Below are 18,058 nucleotides of genomic sequence, written 5' to 3' on the forward strand. Positions count from 1 at the left end.
CGAGAGCTCAAAGAATGAACATGCACTTCCAGAGCCGGCTTCCCATACAAGAATTAAGCCTAGTCCTAGTCCCAGACTAAACGCTTTTTCTCATTGGAGATGGCCACTAAAGTTCTGTTTTAGTCCAGGGCTAAACTTAATCCATGTACTGAGGACACTGGCCCATAGTGTTCAAAGTGCTTTATTCTTAGAAGATGCACACAAGAATGTAAAATGCCAGGTTGAGATGTGTGCTATGCCTTGTAATTGAAGTGACAGATTTCATTCTGTGACTATCAGTCGTGTGTGTGTGTGTGCGTGTGTGTGTGTGTGCGTGTGTGTGTGTGTGTGTGTGTGTCTCTCTGTGCGCCCTGCTGAGAACCAGAATGGTTTTTGTGCGGTTCCCCGACTGCCTGTTCTCCCTGTTCCAGGTTCCAACTCCACCTACCTGACCGTGTACAGTGACTACGGAGTGGACGTGTTTGATGTCCACACCATGGAGTGGGTCCAGACCATCTCCCTGAGGAAGGTGAGCGTCAGCCGACAACGTCTGCAATCATATTGTGTCATTATTGTCATCATTTGTGTGTGTGTGGGTCTACTGATGGGTATACTGACGGTGGTGTCTCTCTCTAGATCCGACCTCTGAATGTGGAGGGCAGTCTGAACCTGCTTGGCACTGAGCAACCACACCTCATCTACTTCAGCAACAACTCACCAGGTACAGTACACACACACACACACACACACACACACACACACACACACACACACACACACACTCACATGCACACACATACTCCGACACCAGTTACAGTACACACATGCACACACATACTCCGACACCATTCGCATGCTTGCATTGCTCACTTGTACTCCCGTCATACATACATGCCATATTCACATAGCACACATATCCTGGCATTATACAGCGTTTTAGTGGAAAAGGAAGTCCCTGATCAGCCACAGTAACACACTCCTCAGTAGTGTTGTACTCTCTATACCAGAAGCACACCAGCTGCACACATGTGGTCTTAATGGGCATAATCCGTCTCAGTTCTATTGCCTGTTAGTATTCTCATCCAGTCCATATTTAAGCCAACATCCCCAATGCACAAGTCCAGCCAACCCAGCCAGCCTTCCCTTTTAATTGTGTCCTACTCAAGTCCCAACTCTGCCATTAGTAAGCACTCAAGACGGCCTCTCCTCTCCTCTCCACCCCACCCACCCCACTTCACTATGGCTGCAGTGTAGTCTGGTCCAGATCTCTGGTTTGGCCCTTCAGACACACACGGCTACCAGCCAGTTGCCAGTAGCCTCTCTCTCTCTCTCTCTCTCTCTCTCTCTCTCTCTCCCTCTCCCTCTCCCTCTCCCTCTCCCTCTCCCTCTCCTGACTGGCGGCTGGCTGGCTGTTTTCGCTGGCTGGCTGTTTGTCTCTCCTCCTCCTCCTCCTCCTCATCCTTACCCAACACATTTCCTCTTGGCCGATGGCCCTGCAGATAAAGGTGCCTCTGTTTGGTTTAAACCCAAATGACCTCATTCATCAACTGTGTGTGTTTGTGGTGTGTGTGCGTAGCCAAGAAGGGTCTAGGAGTGTGCGTACACACAGACACAAACACACAAAACACACAAGTGACACCTACACACCCACACAGACATACACATACTCACACAGAATGAGTTGAATTAGACCACTGTACATTCTGGACTGATCTTTAATTTTCCCTTGTGTTTCCTGCTCTCTTTCCTGCTCGTCTCCCTTTCTCTGTCTTTCCTTACTCCTCTCTTACTCTTTCTCTTTTTCTCTGTTCCTTCCCACTGTTGCTCCTCTCCTTTCTTCTGTGCCTCTCACCATATCTCTCTTTCTTCCACTCACTTTTCTCTCTCTGCCTTTTCCACTCTCTCATTCCCACTCGTCCTCCTCCTCATCCCTCCATCTCTTTCCCCTCCCGGGGCGCAGAGGGCTGTGAGTTGTCCATCCCTGAGACGTCGGAGAACAGCAAGAAGCTGATGGTGCGCACGCGCAGCAAGAGGAAGTTCCTCTTCAAGGTGCCCGAGGAGGAGCGGCTACAGCAGAGGAGGTGAGAGGGCGTCGCCGCGGCAACACCACGCCTCCCGGAGGGTCACAAAGCAACACAGTGTAGTTCTTTGCGAAATTGAGTTACTAAAACAAGTTTTTATTATTAATTCACATTGACCATACCCAACAACAGAGAATGAGGGACGTGTTCTAGACCAATGTCCAGCGCTAACGAGACAGCTGCTGCCCTGCTGGCATCCATGTTCTTCCCAAAAAGACTACAAACCCCAGCGTTCGCGCTAGCAACTAATTCGTAGCTGTTGTACGGGTGGGCGTACGAGATTTACGAGAGAAATGGAAAATGCCATTATTCCTTTGTTTTCATGTTGTGTCAGTTCTATTTACATTGTAAGTGCAGTCTCCGCAGGCAGATAGAAAAATATAAAAGTTTGCTTAGGATACGTCAAGCAATAAGCGCTTTCAGATATAACCACCGGAGTATATGCGGAGGTTTGTCAAACGGAGGTCCTACCCTTCGGATGATTCAGATATGATGCTAACCTGCGGACCTTATACTGACCTTATACGGACGTATGTGTGAACGACATACACGCACATTACAGAATCTCCGTGTGTTTGTCGAGTGAGGGGTGGGGGCTTGTAGAGTTCACAAGATGCGAGATATGACACAGAATATATACGGCCGCTGCCTGTCACAGCTGCTTTTTGTTTACAAAGTGTAGCCTATGCATTATGTAGGCTAAAGAAGAGAAATCTATTGTGCGTAGGCTAATACTTAAAGTAGTTTAGTCACGTAAGTGCGCACTTGAAATTGACCTACAGTATTTGTATGTGTGCTTCGAATAAACACATTTATCTGTTTTCAACGTTGTACCAGAATCTGGTTTGCGTTGGAGAGAGAGAGCATGCACAAACTTTATGGTAGGCTACCAGCCAATTCAATAGGCTAACTCAAGACTTCAAGGCCATCATACAACGTTTTTAAGCAACAACTTTTTCATAGTTTATTTTTTTCCAAAAGCATCCCCTCCCCATGTGTCTATTGCATTTACGTAAGGAGCTTGGAACAAAGTTGGGTTTTCTTCGTTTTCATTTTCTCTAGGCATATATGCTCAACAAATATCAGCTAGCTCAGCAGGCCATGAGAAGGCTATCAATGAAAACCATGTTGGCTAACAATTTATTACACATTTACATAATGTCTGGAGGAAATACTAGGGGGGGAGTAGTAGAACAACCGGCTAAATTCGGACTTCCATATGACCGGTTATGTCGTTCAGATATACGGCCCCACTGTTTAACATCGGCAGAACCTCCGGTCTTACACGTATGTCTGAAAGCGCTTACTGTCTACCACCACATTAAAGTCAATACAACGCAGCTTCGGCCGAAAATAGAAAAACATATTTCTGAATAGAGTTGTCATAGGGACGCCCATTGTTCACTGGAGAATACCGTACATAGGCAAAAACAGTGCTTGTAGTACCTCCAAAATAATTGGAATAAAAAAATAACTTTTGACCATGCTTTAGCTATTTATAGGGCTCTGCTTGAAAGGAGCTAACTCCAAGGACCGTTCCACTGGGCTCACAACCATCTGGTGTTCTATGTGGAAGATAAGATCCTTGACCACTGGCACCTCCACCTCCTAATAGCAGTTTTAATTGGTCTGTTGTTACACAATTGTGTTTGTTTTGCTTTGTATTTCAGAGAGATGCTCCGAGACCCCGAGCTGAGGTCCAAGATGATCTCCAACCCGACCAACTTCAACCACGTGGCGCACATGGGACCAGGGGACGGCATGCAGGCCCTCATGGACCTGCCTCTGGTAATGGATTCCTCTTATTCCTATTCCCTGTTGAGAAACTGGCACCAGCCAGGTGCTGTTGCTTTGAGCCATAATGGCCACTTCAAATGACAACCCCCAAGCAAGAGCCAAAATGGCTGACAGCTGCACCCCTCTGAAAAATGATGCACTCAGCTGGGTTGTAATGGTATACACATAGACCTCCACCCTCACCTCCTTTGAACCTTCTCAGCATGACTTTCCTCCTTTTTTTGGATGCCATTTTCCCACTCCCTTTGATTATTACCCTTCTCCCACCTCTCCTGCAAGACACACAGACCTTCTTTCCTCACACTCTCCTCCCACAATCTCTCCTTTTCTCCTCTTCAACCCCTTTCTCTTCTTCATTTCCCTTTCCCTCCACCTTCCGTCTCTTCCTCCTCCTTTTTCTCTTTCTCTCTTCTTTCTCTTCCTCCTTTTCTTTATCTCCCCCTCTTTCTCTCTGCCCCCTCTTCTTTTTCTCTTCTTCCTTTCTCTCTCTCTTCCTTTTCTCCTTCCCTTCTCTCTGCCCTCTCTTCCTTTTCTCCTTCCCTTCTCTCTGCCCTCTTTCCTATTGTACACCATATTTCTCTCCCCCTCTTCCTCTCTGTGCCTCTACCTCTTTTTTGCTCTTCCCTTTTTCTCTCCTTTCTCACTCCTCCTCCTCCTCCTCTCTGTGCCTCTACCCTCTCCTACACTCCTTTTCTTCTCTGCCCCCCCCCCCCGCCCCCCACACACACTTTCCACTCTCCGTCCGTCCGGCTCTTCGCCTCTCTCTCTCTCTCTCTCTCTCTCTCTCTCTCTCTCTCTCTCTCTCTCTCTCTGGGGCTGCAGCAGCCGAGTGAGTCTCCCTCCCCCTCCTCCTCCCGCCACCACGCCCTGATCTCCCCGCCGACCAACTTTGAGCACGTCTACCACCTGAGCTGTGCCTCGGCCGGGCTCTACCTGCAGAAGGAGCCGTCCTCGCAGACGAGCCTGCCGCAACTCTCCTCCTCTTCCTCCTCTCCCTCCACCTCCTCCCTGGGAAGGGTAGGCCCGCATACCCTCCACCCCAAAGCGCCCCACTTTTGAACCCTCAAACCTCAACAACTCCCCTCCCCTCAATGGGGCCCTCAGATACAACGCCTCAACAGCACAACTGGGCTCTGATGACCATTATTTCCAAAACTAAATATCTTCAGTGAATGGACAAAACGATAACTGATATGTCCTCGATCAAACAGCTAAATGATTAGTCGAGAAAATCAATCAACAGATTAATTCGACTTTGAAAATAATCGTTAGTTGCAGCCCAAGCTGCTTTGTATCTGAAAGGGCCTCTACACTACTGCCTATAGGCCTACCTCTTTACTTCCCTTTCTATCTGTCACTTTTTCCCCATCAGTCTCAAGTCTCTTCTATCCCTCCTTCCCACCAGTCCCACCCTCTTTGTCATACCGTTACAGCTTTCCCTATGTGTGTGGGTTGTCGGTAGGTAATCTGTGTCTCCCCCCAGAGTGTTTGGTTATTGCTGCTCAGCTTATGCTCTGTGTTAAGCAATCATACACCTCCCATGGACGCAGCGTGTCTCGGTTTAAATTGTCTGTTTGTGCCCATAGATTAACAATTACGACAGGTGGACTTCATGAGTCTAATAATGGGAGTGTTTATACTTCTTGGATAATCTGACCACAACTGGACAGCACTAAATACAGTACAAGTATAAGCGACCACCAAGACACAATGTGATTTGATCACTCAAACCATTTGAGGTGGTCTGGTCCACTTTTGACCACATATCTTTTGAAACATGTAACACTAATATGTACTGATGCATCTCCAATAACGCTAATGAATATGCCGTAGACAGTAATGAAATCTAAACGCAAGCTTGGCAGTAACATCTCTGACTATACACCTTGGATACATGTGTAAACCTTGATGTGTCTCGACTGTCCATTTGAGATCAAATCGCCACAGGCGCATTTTAAACAAGAGTATGAACATGCTCTCAGTCTTTCTGATTCTTCTATAGAGCAGGGTTCCCACTGGTCATGGAATATCATGGAAGTCTATTCCAGACATGGAAAGTCAGGGAATTTTAGCTTTTTTGGGGCTAAGTCTTGGACTATCAGGGAATTTTGTTGTGGCAGTTTAAAATGGCCTGTACTTGCCAACATACATTAATACAAATATATTTTCATGCAGAATTGGTATATATCTGGTTATTACTGCTTGCTTGAGTAGATGTGGTTAGCTCAACTTTATTCATCTCCTGCTCTAAACAAAGTAAAAGATTCTTGAACGCTATGTGACTGCTCTGAAATATTTGGTCTATATATTATACCATTCATTATATTGTAGGTCATGGAAATTCATTTTTTTGTCAAGGAAAAGTCATGGAATTTTACATTTCACTTAAAGTGGGAACCATGAAACAGATTTCTCTATCATGTGTGGTAGCATAGCTCCAATGCATCGGTGCTGGGGAGGACCAGGTGGGTTTCAGCCAGCTTTAGGGGGATCCAGCACAACCCTGCCAAATCTGCAGCGCTGTCCAGTCAACAAGAGAGAGCAGCAAGAGTAAATGTCCAGTCATGTGTTGTTACATCCTCTGTGGGCCAATTTGCTATTTGTTTGTCTATATGTCTATGTTTATGTTGTCTTTCAGATGTTTGTAAATAGCTTGAGTTGTACTGTACGGATCACACTGTGCTGCTGTGTGTGTGTGTGTGTCTGTGTCTCACTTACTATACTGTTGCGTATATCTGTGTATCGGTACAGAGTGTGATGCACTCTTCCCAGGACGACGCAGCCAAGGATAAGCCCCGTCCACTCTCCACCATCTCCCGACAGCAGAGGAGCAAGACCCACATCACACGCACCGCTTCTGGTGAGACAAACACGCGCACACACACCCACATACAGACACACACAGACATTCAAGTGTACACATGTCAGGGCTTAAATTTCACTGCGGGATTGCGGGTATTGCGCATAATTTGTTCAAGTCCCGCAACTCTAGCCATCATAATGCGAGAAATTCCCGCATACACTTTTACAGCCTGTCTGATGACGTTAATATAGCCAATCATTAAGTGGCGTGAATGCGGTGCTATTGACCGGACTGATCAACTACCGAGTTGAATTGAACATAGCCTCATGCAGACGCACACACACACGGAGAGAGAGAGAGAGAGAACCACTTTGCGCTTACGCAAATAGGCTACGCTACCATGGCAAACTTTTACATCTGGAAAGAGCTCCTTGGTAACTATCCTGCTAGCTCAGGTCACGTCAACACTTGATCCCAGAAAGATTGTCTTCGACATGTTAGTTTTTTGAACATTTATTGTATCTAATGACATAGAAAACATAATGATTTGCATACACATACCGCACTATGCACAACTTTGATTTACTAGCGACTATAGCCTAAAACCGTCAGGTTGAAGGGGGGCTAATTACACCATAAAAATACTCTCACGTATTTTCTTAAAGTGACAGGCACTCAATTACACCTACTCATCAGCAATGTGCACTCAATTGGACCTACAGTGGGTCCCAGTTAAAAATTGACACTTCATTCACGATCATGGTGAATGGTGAAATGTAAGTACAACTGCAGCCGCTTGGGGGCAGCATAGTCCGCTGTGGAGTTCCACGGTCGAACCAGACGGCGCATTCGACAGCAAGGGCTGTGATTGGCCGAGTTTTCAGTGCGTTTCTCTGTGTTTTTAGCAGCCCCTGCAACATGCTAGTCCACTGTAGCCTAAGCCTTGTACATAATGTTAAACATAGTTTTGGATTCAGTGGCAAGATTTCTTGATTGTACAGTGTCTGTCTCTCAGTAATGTTTTAAAATGAGAGCTTCGTCAGCTGGCAGTAGGCTACTTTGTCGGTAGTCATGAGAAGTTGGCTTGCTAACAGAACATAAATATGCTGCCCAGAAACCTTGTGAATAGTTCTGATTTTTTTACTACACTAACGAGGTTGAAATATAGACTTTGCCTACAGCATCTCCTTAACAGTAATGTTAACAAAATGACAGCATTCATATGACAAAGAAAAACGAATTCGGTCACTCAAGACTGTGCCACAGCAACCAGTGTAGGCTACAGTCCTACCCAATAGGCCTACTCGAAGCAGATAGCGTTGTCTGACGGTCGAGTGGGTTAATGCACGTATTTCCAGAACAGGTCTGCAACTTTCAGGTAGTTCTGAGTTCGAATCTAGGCAGGAGCAGAGCCATATAAAGGCCTAGGCCTATTGTTATAATTTTTTGCAAGGTGTTGCTCCTGGCAATACTTGTTTATAATACGTTTGGTGATTAATTGATAGCTGTTTTTGGGACACGTTAAACGTTCTTTATAATGAGCGCATCCGGGGAGTAAAACGACTGTTACGCGCTGTTACAACTGTAGGCTACAATGATTGCAATACAAAAATATGCGCGTGTTAGTTTAGTTAGTTTTGTGATGTTTTGCACTTTTGCCTCATGTGTTTTCAGGTTTGAGAGCTTTTTTGGCAAGATTGACCTTGGTTAGACTCTGCATATGTTATTTCTCCGTATGGAAAATAAAGTCAATTTTCGACACACGTCTGTTATTAGTTCAATAACAAGTGTTGCTTGTTAAAACATGTGACTAGTGAAACTCAAATGATTTTAGAAATATTTAGCCAAAGCCAAAAAGAGAAGGAGAGACGCCGGTGCAGCTCAGATGTCTTCTTAATTTTCTTTATTCTTTAGTAAAAGGTGCAGAACATTATTAAACTTTGACTAACGTTTCGATGTTCGTTAGTCAAAAACATCGACACATCGAAATGTTAGTCAAAGTTTAATAATGTTCTGCAGCTTTTACTGAAGAATAAAGAAAATTAAGAAGACATCTGAGCTGCACCGGCGTCTCTCCTCTCTAAAATATCTGTCCTGGCCTGGTTGCAACGGATTGTGGCCAAACGACAGAAGCGCGGAGAACCCTCCTTTGTCTTCCAAAAAGTGTTACTTTGTGCCCCGCGCTCCCCCACTGCTTGTGAAAGAAGGGGATGGGGGAGGGGGGCTTAACGTGAAAAAGCTTAATGTCACAAAACGGCAACGAGTCGTTTTAGGCTACAGGCCTTCATAATGGTAGGCTACAGGAAGTGGGGGGAGGGTATGGGATGACCAGAGCCGTCATCTATCGTCTTTCCAGGCACACAGCTCGTTATAAAGCCTATCGACTGCCTTAACAGATAGGCTTTGCTCTTGGGTTTGGCCTTACAGCGAACTCAATGCTCTTGTTGCTTGCAGTTTGTTAAATAAAGCGATGCAGATTACATGATTTATTTCTGATTAATTGCGTCTTTTGATGTATTTTGCAACATTTGCTTGTTAGGCTGGGCTACTGTCAATGTCCTGTACAGGTCAATGTTCAACAATTGCTGGTGTAGGCCTAGGCTATTAATCAATTAGGGACTGTTCGTTATTTATTTAATTAAGGGGCTACCGGAGGAGTTTTGGGAGCGTTAGTCAAAAAAGACGTGACCCTCCCTCGCCAGCAAGAATTTTTTCTATGACCCTCCAAAGTGATTGAGAAAAAACGCATGATCCTCCCCAGTCCCAACAATGTATTGATGCCTTAGGCTACTGGGTCAATTTGGGAGCTTGCATGCTACGACTCCTTCCTTGAAATGCCTTGAAAAGGCTGTCGTTTGCACAATTTCACAAATAATCACCGGGACCGAAACAAACCTGTCAACTTTTCCCGGGTTTATCGCGTATTTTAACTTTTTCCTCGCTGTCTTAGGAGGAGCTGCAGGGCCGTCGCAAGGGGATGCGAGGCCCTGTGCGAACTTGACAGATGCAAGGCCCTTTTCACTTACGTGCATGAAATCATGCGATGGCTTACTTTACACATAGCCAAGGCTACCGTCGGTGTATTTTAATAGTACCCTAGTCTAATAAGCTACACCAGCTTGCCTTTAAGAGGGGAAATTCAATTGTATAGCCTATAACATTAGCTGAGTCACAAATTTGGCCATATGGTGTTTATCATAGGCTACATCACGAAACCAAATAGTGTAACAAAGGCGAACACTTTAACAGGGGGAATTCATTGGGCATGAATCATTGTGCTGAACGGTATTTGTCAATGTGCAGAAACACACACGACATTCAAACTATTGATAAGATGTACTGGTCTGTATCTATAGGCTAACATTGGACAAATAAATGACACTGACTCGCCATATCCTGACTCAGGAAAAAAAACATTTTCTTGCTTTGCCGCAAACTCAGCAATGAAATCATAGGCCAGTTTGCAGGTAGCCTAACGTCTTTTTCATAGAAGGGAGAGCCCAGTCTCTCCTGTGACATGGAGGTGCGTAAATAGTTTTTAATAGCCTGTTCAACTTCGAAAAGCTTCGTTCACCCGATGCCAGTCACTGATCGCAATTTCAAAGTTCGGAAAGCTTCATCTTTTTAAGTTTTAAGTGCAGTGGCCCATATCTGCCCCCTTTGGAATTATATCTCGAGCCTATTATAAGGTCCAGTGCGTTATGTCCTGGGATTCGGATGTGCTCAAAAAGAAAAGAAAAAACACTTTTTATAGATGGTTATGAGGAGCAATGTGAGAGAGAAATTTGATGATCATTGATCGTTGTTTTGGGACGTTAAGCCTTTTCCATAGGCGTCAGTGAAGGAGATTGAAGAATGACCATTTTTTTTATACGAAAATATTTCTTAACTACAAAAACTCAGTGTCTAAAAACTCAGTGTCATTCAGACTCAACCCTCTTGTTGTTTTATTATCTTTTTCGTTGTCGTTTGAACGTTGGCAAGCAGGCATGTTGCGGTTGCAATTTAAGTGAAATTTCTACAGTAGGCCTACAACATGCTGTTAGGCTGGGCTACTGTCAATGTACTTGTACAGGTAAATGTTCAACAATTGCTGGTGTACAGGTTATATAATCAATTAGCTAAATCATTTGTCCAGCTGTTTAAACATTTTTTCGTGCTACATTCAAACGCAAAAGGTGCTTTGATATATTTTTCGTTTGAACGTCGGCAAGCAGTCATGCTTTGGTTGCAATGAATGAGGATAATTGCTTTTTTTTTGCATTATTTTGAATATGACTCGCTCCAGTCTCAACAGCACGTACTTTTTCCACACGCTTAGTTCTAACACACATAGGCCTATCCCCTCTCGCTTTCTCTCTCTCCATCCCTGCACACGGTGCTTTCTTAAAGGAGCTGCACCATTTTACAACAATTGCATCTACTTTTTCATATAGAATGTTTTGTCAAGTGTAAGCTTAAACTACCGTGATCAATTTAAGTTCCCGTGCCCCCGCTGCATCATGGAAGCAGTAAGTCAGTCGCATCAAAAATAGTAGTGGCACCCAAGTGACACCTTGTGGTTGTTTGTGTCAACTGCAGTTTGTGCCATTTCTGCTGAGAAAATGGGGATCGTGATTCATGAAGGAACCCGTCCAAACTTAACGGGGACCCACTGTACACACCACATTAAAGATATGCCTAAGTGTTATAGGTTAAACGTCAATATGAGGCATTCAAATTACTAAATATGTTTAGCTACTAGTAATTACTAGTAAAATGCTATACTTTAAAAAAAATGCATTATTAAATAAATACACTCTATATGAATTCAAAAATATATGATAGAAACATATCACATAAGCTATCATTTTCAGTGTGTGTTTGTGTGTGTGGAGAGAGTCAAGCAGAATCTAGGATGTCCACTGTTGTGAATGATCCCACTACAGTATATATTACTGATGACGTCAGGGTGGTGGGGGCCCCAAAATCAAACACTTTTTTAAAAAAAGTATCGAAGTATTGAAATCGCAATTCTTGACTTGGTATCAGAATCGACCCCCCCCCCCCCCCCAAATTGTGTAAATCCCCCCCTACATGAATAACCTAAGGGGGGAATTCCCCCCCATTTTGAAAAATGAATTTTAAGCCCTGCATGTAGAGTGTTCAGAACTCAAGCCTTATAAGACCGCTTCGGCTAAGACATACACACATTCACTCGCACCACACCACACTCCACACACACACACACACACACACACACACCACACCACACACTCTCACACCACACACGCTCACATGCACCACACACACTGCCTTTGGTGAGACGCTCAGCACACGCACATCCACATTCTCAAACCTTGAGACCTAAAAGACTGCATTTGAGAATATATTTAAGGTGTAAGTGTGGCTATATGATTTGTTTGTGTGTGTGCGCGCGCACATTTGAGAATATATCAAACGTGTATATATGTGTGTGTGTTTTTGTGATTGCTCTGCAGGAGGAGGTGACTTTGTAGGCGCTGGCTCGTCCCGTAATATATCTGACCCAGACGCTGACTTTGATAGAGAGGTGAGTGTGTAATTCTCCCCAGTCCCACTGGGTGGCACTGTCTCAGCCAGTGTTTGTATATACGCCCTCAAAACACCCACTCCCTCGTTTGAGAGCATTGTTGCATGGAGTCATTTAGCAGATACTTTTATCTAAGGCAACTGAATAATTGCCTGTCTGAATATTCATTCCTAATGTGTAACAAACCCATGACCAGCAACAGGAACTCTGATAGGACAAACAGAGCTCAGAGAGGTTTGGGCAGAGGAGAGATTTTGTCCCACTTCTAAGAGTGAGAGCCAGTACACGGAGTGGCCTAGTCATGTCAGTGGGCCCCAAGTGATCCAGCAGGAGCAGGGATCAGTTTTAAATGCCCTAGAAGTGACAAGTTGTTTTTTTTTTTTTTTTCCTTCTCATCTCCTCCTGAAGCCTTTTTTGCGTCTGCTCTAACTTTTCCTCCTATTCTGTCCCCTTCCCCATATAGTTTCTCTCTGTCTGTGTGTCTGTATGTTGCTCTTCTTTTTTCTGTCCATCATTGTCGTTCCCTGGCTCCCATTCTTCTTCATCCCCTCTTTCTCTCCCCCTCTCATGTTTTCTTTCGCATTTTCTGTCTGTCTCTCTTATCATTCTCTTCTTCTCCTTGGCGCTCTCTCTCTCACATACTTCTCTTGGTCTCCCTTTTGCGATTTCATATTTGAATTTTCAAATTCGGTTGCTTTATTGCCATGACTGTTAACAATATTGCCAAAGAAATGTGACGTCTATACAATGCAACAAAGTATAGAACATAAGGAAAATAAAAATATTTGCCGTGGAGTGCTGTAGGTATTAAGGTGAGACACGGCAGGTGAAAACATCGTTTTTTCATGCACTGGTCAATTTCGAGATTTTGAGCTAGTATGTTACCTTAGCATGTATTCTATCACACTACTACAACAAAAAAGTCCGATTTACACATTTAGGTGTTTATTTCATTATATTGTGTATACTCGCGCCTGTATATTTCTCCTAAATTCAGCAAAAGTTAGCATTCTAACCTTGCATGCACTCCCGCGACCGTGGTCCAAAACATAACATGTGTACTACCGTTGGAAAGCTCTGTTTTTCCTGTATCACGCTATGTGATCCATATATGGACACTTCCTTTGTATCAGTAACCAATCGCGAAAGTTCAAAGGCGAGTCTAGGCTGAGAACGGAATCTCATTGGCTGTCTTTCAAGGCTGTTTTCTCAAAATGAGTTTCCGCTCACACTCTGAGCTCAAAAACTCCACTTCAGAAGCACGTACATACACCAAACTTTCTAGACTTATGCCTAACTATATGTCGAAGATTTCTACAGAGGGGTTTGTTGATATATTATTCCTAGCCTGACTTACATGACATTTTATGCCTAAAAACATGGAAAAAAGCGATTTTTTTAGGGCTAGTGACATAATTTTCTGATTTACAGGATAACAAAAGTAGATATTCATAAATCCCTCTGTAAATGTTTTCCCATCTAATATCTGAACACAATGAAAACATAATTTTGAACTTGGCTGTATCCAATGCTCAGGTTTCGTGCCTTAAAATGTATGCAAATTAGCGCATATTTAATTAGATAATGCCTAATTTGCATATGTAAACATTAAATTACAGCAAACTTGTAATACATTTTTTTCTCATATTAATGTAAGTAATCAACTGGGGAAGTTTCATAGTGATATGTGCTTGTTAAAAATGTTACCCTATTCACCTGTAGTGTCTCGCCTTAAGATAGGGGGCACTGTGGTGCAAACTGCTGCAGTGTCCATACCACGGTCAGGTCCAAGGCTAAAAAAGAAAATACATTCATGTGAATGATGAAGACTCTCTCTCTCTCTCTCGACAGCCTGACTCGGACTCCACCAAACACTCCACCCCTTCCAACTCCTCGAACCCCAGCAGCCCCCCGAGCCCCAACTCACCCCACCGCAGTCAGCTCACCCTTGACGGGCTCGACCACGCCCTGGATGGCTGAGGATCTCTGGCCCACACACACTCACAGAAACACGCAATCACTCACACACACACACACACGCAGTCACACGCTCAAACCTATCCCATGCAACTAGGAACATTACAAGTGCCAAGAGCAGACTCAGACTCCCACACTACCACAAAACTATAAAACAAAAAAGAAAACACACACTCAAACATGCATTGTTTTATTTTATTTTTATTTTTATTTGTTTGAGGACCTCACCACCACATCAGCAAGGCTGAAAGAAAAACGACAAAACATAGAAAACCAAGTCCTGTCTGTCACTTGGATCCAATGATATTAATGCTGGTGGTTGGGCTTGAGTGCAGGGTGGGTATATATGTGTAATGATATATTTTACCGTGCTGCAAACTTAAGGCAGCCATTTTGGAATTGTCAGCAGAAAAAAAAGACTGTCCTTCATTTGAGGAGCAGGTTGTATTTTAGCCTACAGGGTCAAATAACTGATGTTAGACTTTTAAAAGAGAAAATAATTCCATGCCATTTTCCTGTGACATTTTGTTTTTCTTTTTTTCTTTTTTTTTTTTTATTTAGTAAAATTGCAAATATTTAGAGAAATACTGCAGAGAGCTGTATATGCATCAGGATGTTGAGGTTGGCGACTCCCAGAGAGAGAAGTCCTGGTCTGTCCCTACCACTGCCTGATCACAGCAACAGCTCAAAGAAAACAGAAAAAAAGAGGGCGAGATGGGGAATGAGAGACTTGAGTTTGTTTTTAAACTTTTCTCCTGCGGCGGTGAACTTCTCCGATGGTGAGGAAAGGAGAGAGTGGTCCGTCACGGAACTACGGAAGCCGAGCCTGCATCAGCGGTTCTGGAATCTGTTTCAGGATCTTTCTTCCGTATATCTGGACTCTGGAGTGAAAGCAGTACAGAAGAGAATGAACAGCTAAATGATCGATGTTTACCAGACTCTGGGAGTCTGTGGCGTTCATTCACCAGACTGGAGGTTTTTAGCCAAACCCAGTGGGCACTTTTATTGCATTTTTGTTCTCTCTCAATTATACAGTTTCACACAGCCTTTGTAACATTCATGTTTTAACCTTAGGTAAATTTGCCACAATATATCAAGCCGCATCATGTGAATAAGAGGGAAAAAATGGGGGTAAAAGAAATTAAAGAAAAAAAGACTTTTAAAAAAAAAAGTCGGACTTAATAGATGATGCAACTTGTTTTAAGAAAAAAAAAAAGAATAAAGAGAGAATGGAACACACACACACACAAAACCCATAGGATTAAACTGCTACACTCTTCAGCTGCTGCTGCTGCTTAAATCTATGTGCTACATTTAAGGCTGGTGCGACCCCCCCCCCCCCCCCCCCCACACACACACACACACACACACACACACACCGCCCCGCCCAACCCTACCCTCTCAGAACCTGCTCACTACCAACTTTGTTGAGCTCCATGAACTTCACATGGCGTCCAATAATGTAGAGGCAACATGGGATGGACTCTCACCTCTATACGTATATATATATATATATATATGAATATACACTTAACCCACTACACAAACCACCCACCCTTACCTACATTGTCTGATGTTCACTTTGCTTTTGAATTTAAGAAGAGAAAAAAAATGACAATATTTCTAATATGTTGGGTTTCTTCTTTTTTTTTTTTTTAATCACACACACACACACCCACATTCACGTTATTGTGTGCCTTCACGGCCCTACCACGTTACAAACAGACTGCAAACAGACTGTCCCCTTAAGCATTTCAAGTTGTCTTTGTATGACGTATGATGATGGCAATGTTTTTCAGTTGAGTTATCGTTCATTCCCCCTCTCCTCCCCAGACTTTCAGAAACACTGTATGAAACTTGCACATGTTTTAGTCCAAGGAAATTCTCTTGATTGTTTTTTTTTTTGTGTGTGTATTGGCGTTTGTGTGAGTGTGTGTGTGAGTGTGAGTGAGTGTACTTAATGCCCTACCCTACTCAACCCAGCTGCTCTTACCCAAGAGAACAGGACTGACTTCCTCCGTACACTACTGCTTTTTTTTCCTTTAAAAAAAAAAAATCACAAGTTGGAATCTTTGTAATTATTGAATTGTTAGCCTCATAAATTTGAACAAACAATAAAGAGTATCTGTTGTGCTTCTGGTGTGTGGGCTGACTTACTGCTGGTTTATGACCTTGCATGACCTTGTCTCAGCACAGCTGTTGCCCACATTTGGAGGTGTTGCCACTTACTTTTTAGTGCAAATAAGTATAAAGTATAAGTAACACACTGTTCCCTCACTGTGTGTGAACCACTTAATATTTTATGACCTGATTTCTACCAGCCCACCTATAACCAGCCCTGGACAGGAACCTGCTCATCTGTCTAACCTCTGACGACTACCCTTAACAATTTGGATTACACCCATAAATACGTATCGTCATGTGTGTAATACAATGGATAAAAGACTGCAATGGGTAATTTTCAAATGCATGTCTTTATTGGGAAAGGTATAAAGGCATTAAGATGGGAAGGCAGCCTTTATTGGGGGGGAAAAAATAGTTAGTATTAACCCGACTGGGCCTGGATGGCGGATCCCTGATGGGGCAGCAGGCCACTCAAAGAGAAGGCCAGCGCTCGCCATCAGGACCTTGGCCATGGTGTCACCTCATCCATGGTGGCCACTTTACGGGGCAGCAGATCGTCAGAGCGGTCCGCGCTCGCCGTCAGGGCCAGGTTGTCCTCCATGGTGGCCTAGTAATGGGGCAGCAGATCTCCAGAAGGGTCCGCGCCTGCAGTACACTCGCCATCCGGACCGGGGCTATTTAGGGCACTGGCGCCCTTTTATGTTCGTTTTTTGATCCTGCGATGCTGACCAACAGTCTTCCTCGCAGGTGGAGTGGACGGAGGCTTGGGATCCTTGTTCCTCATGGTCATATCGCAAGGGGCGTCCGGGCTGATGACGGTCGGAAGGCCAGAAGGCGTGGGCAGTCTGTGGCTTGCCTCAGTGGCCAGGATGTACCTCACCGACTTCCTCTTAAGGAACGGGCGCTTGAGATTGCTCTTTGTCACGGTCAAATCGTCAATCTCTTCCATGTCAAGGTCGTCAGGGCTGATGCGGCTTGCTGACCACTTGTGGAAGTTCCTCACAGGTGGAGTGGATGGAGGCTTAGGATTCCTGTTCAGGGTCATATCGTAAATCTCGTCCGTGTCATGGTCGTCAGGGATGATGTGGATTGTCTCCGGGTCCCTCAGGGGAGGGAGGATGGTCATCATGTTTGGACTTTTAGGTTTGTTTCGCTGGATAGGCACCAGTGGTCCAGGCTTTCTATTCAGCAGGGGGCACTTGATGGGCTCAGGGGAATGGACTACTGGCCAGCGGATGGTCTTACTCTTTTCCTCAATTACAACCATCCCGGGCATGGAGGACGGGCATGGTCGTCTTTCCCGGCGTGGCAACATCTTGGGCCTAGTTGCCTGGCCATAAGGTGGCTTACTCATATCAGCAAGGTGCCAAAGTCTGTATAGAGTGTATAGAGCATTTATGTTATCTTATGTAGTACTCCATAAGTCGTCGTCCCCCCCCACCACCATTATTGGGGACATACTCAGAGCATATTCATTTTTAAGAGGTTACCTTGCTCTAGTAATGTGGTTATTTTTTGGACATGAAGACTTACCCTTTTTGTGAAGACTTAATGGAGTTCTTGATGGTCTTTGAAAATAAAAAATAAAAAACTCTAGGCCTTAGCCTAGCACCGTTAGGGAAAAATGTGTTCACTCTCAGTCAGATTAACCTATTTATACCGCTACCCCTTTTGTGACGTAATAGAATGTACGGCGCCATTACGTCATTTTCAAAGAACGGTCGCGTGTTTGTGTTGATAATCCGA

At 44.2% G+C, this 18,058-nt stretch overlaps 2 protein-coding genes across 8 annotated transcripts in view; one reads left to right on the forward strand and one right to left on the reverse strand.

Moving 5' to 3' along the window:
* Positions 1–16,321, forward strand: part of cdc42bpb (CDC42 binding protein kinase beta (DMPK-like)) — an 81,705-nt gene extending 65,384 nt beyond the window's left edge. For 4 of the 7 annotated variants that reach the window (XM_042094956.1, XM_042094957.1, XM_042094959.1 and 1 more), the window contains 7 exons: positions 411–508; positions 616–700; positions 1,940–2,060; positions 3,731–3,848; positions 6,609–6,717; positions 12,141–12,211; positions 14,063–16,321. In XM_042094956.1, the coding sequence (XP_041950890.1) occupies positions 411–508; positions 616–700; positions 1,940–2,060; positions 3,731–3,848; positions 6,609–6,717; positions 12,141–12,211; positions 14,063–14,191 (731 nt within the window). In that variant the 3' untranslated portion in view covers positions 14,192–16,321. The other 3 variants (XR_006032299.1, XM_042094961.1, XM_042094958.1) reach the window with 3 other exon arrangements.
* A 322-nt stretch (positions 16,322–16,643) lies between these two features.
* On the reverse strand, positions 16,644–17,951 carry LOC121711766. The gene is made up of 2 exons (XM_042095599.1): positions 17,846–17,951; positions 16,644–17,685 (listed from the first exon to the last, which is right to left on the reverse strand). The coding sequence occupies exon 2, from the start codon at positions 17,664–17,666 to the stop codon at positions 17,010–17,012; it is 657 nt and encodes a 218-aa protein (XP_041951533.1). The 5' UTR covers positions 17,667–17,685; positions 17,846–17,951; the 3' UTR covers positions 16,644–17,009.
* Positions 17,952–18,058: the final 107 nt, after the last annotated feature.

The sequence above is a fragment of the Alosa sapidissima genome, chromosome 6 (assembly GCF_018492685.1).
Source record: "Alosa sapidissima isolate fAloSap1 chromosome 6, fAloSap1.pri, whole genome shotgun sequence".
NCBI lineage: Eukaryota > Metazoa > Chordata > Actinopteri > Clupeiformes > Clupeidae > Alosa > Alosa sapidissima.

Excerpts from the sequence above, each read along its gene's own strand:
- LOC121711766 (XM_042095599.1), bottom strand. The coding sequence starts at position 17,666 with ATGAGTAAGCCACCTTATGGCCAGGCAACTAGGCCCAAGATGTTGCCA.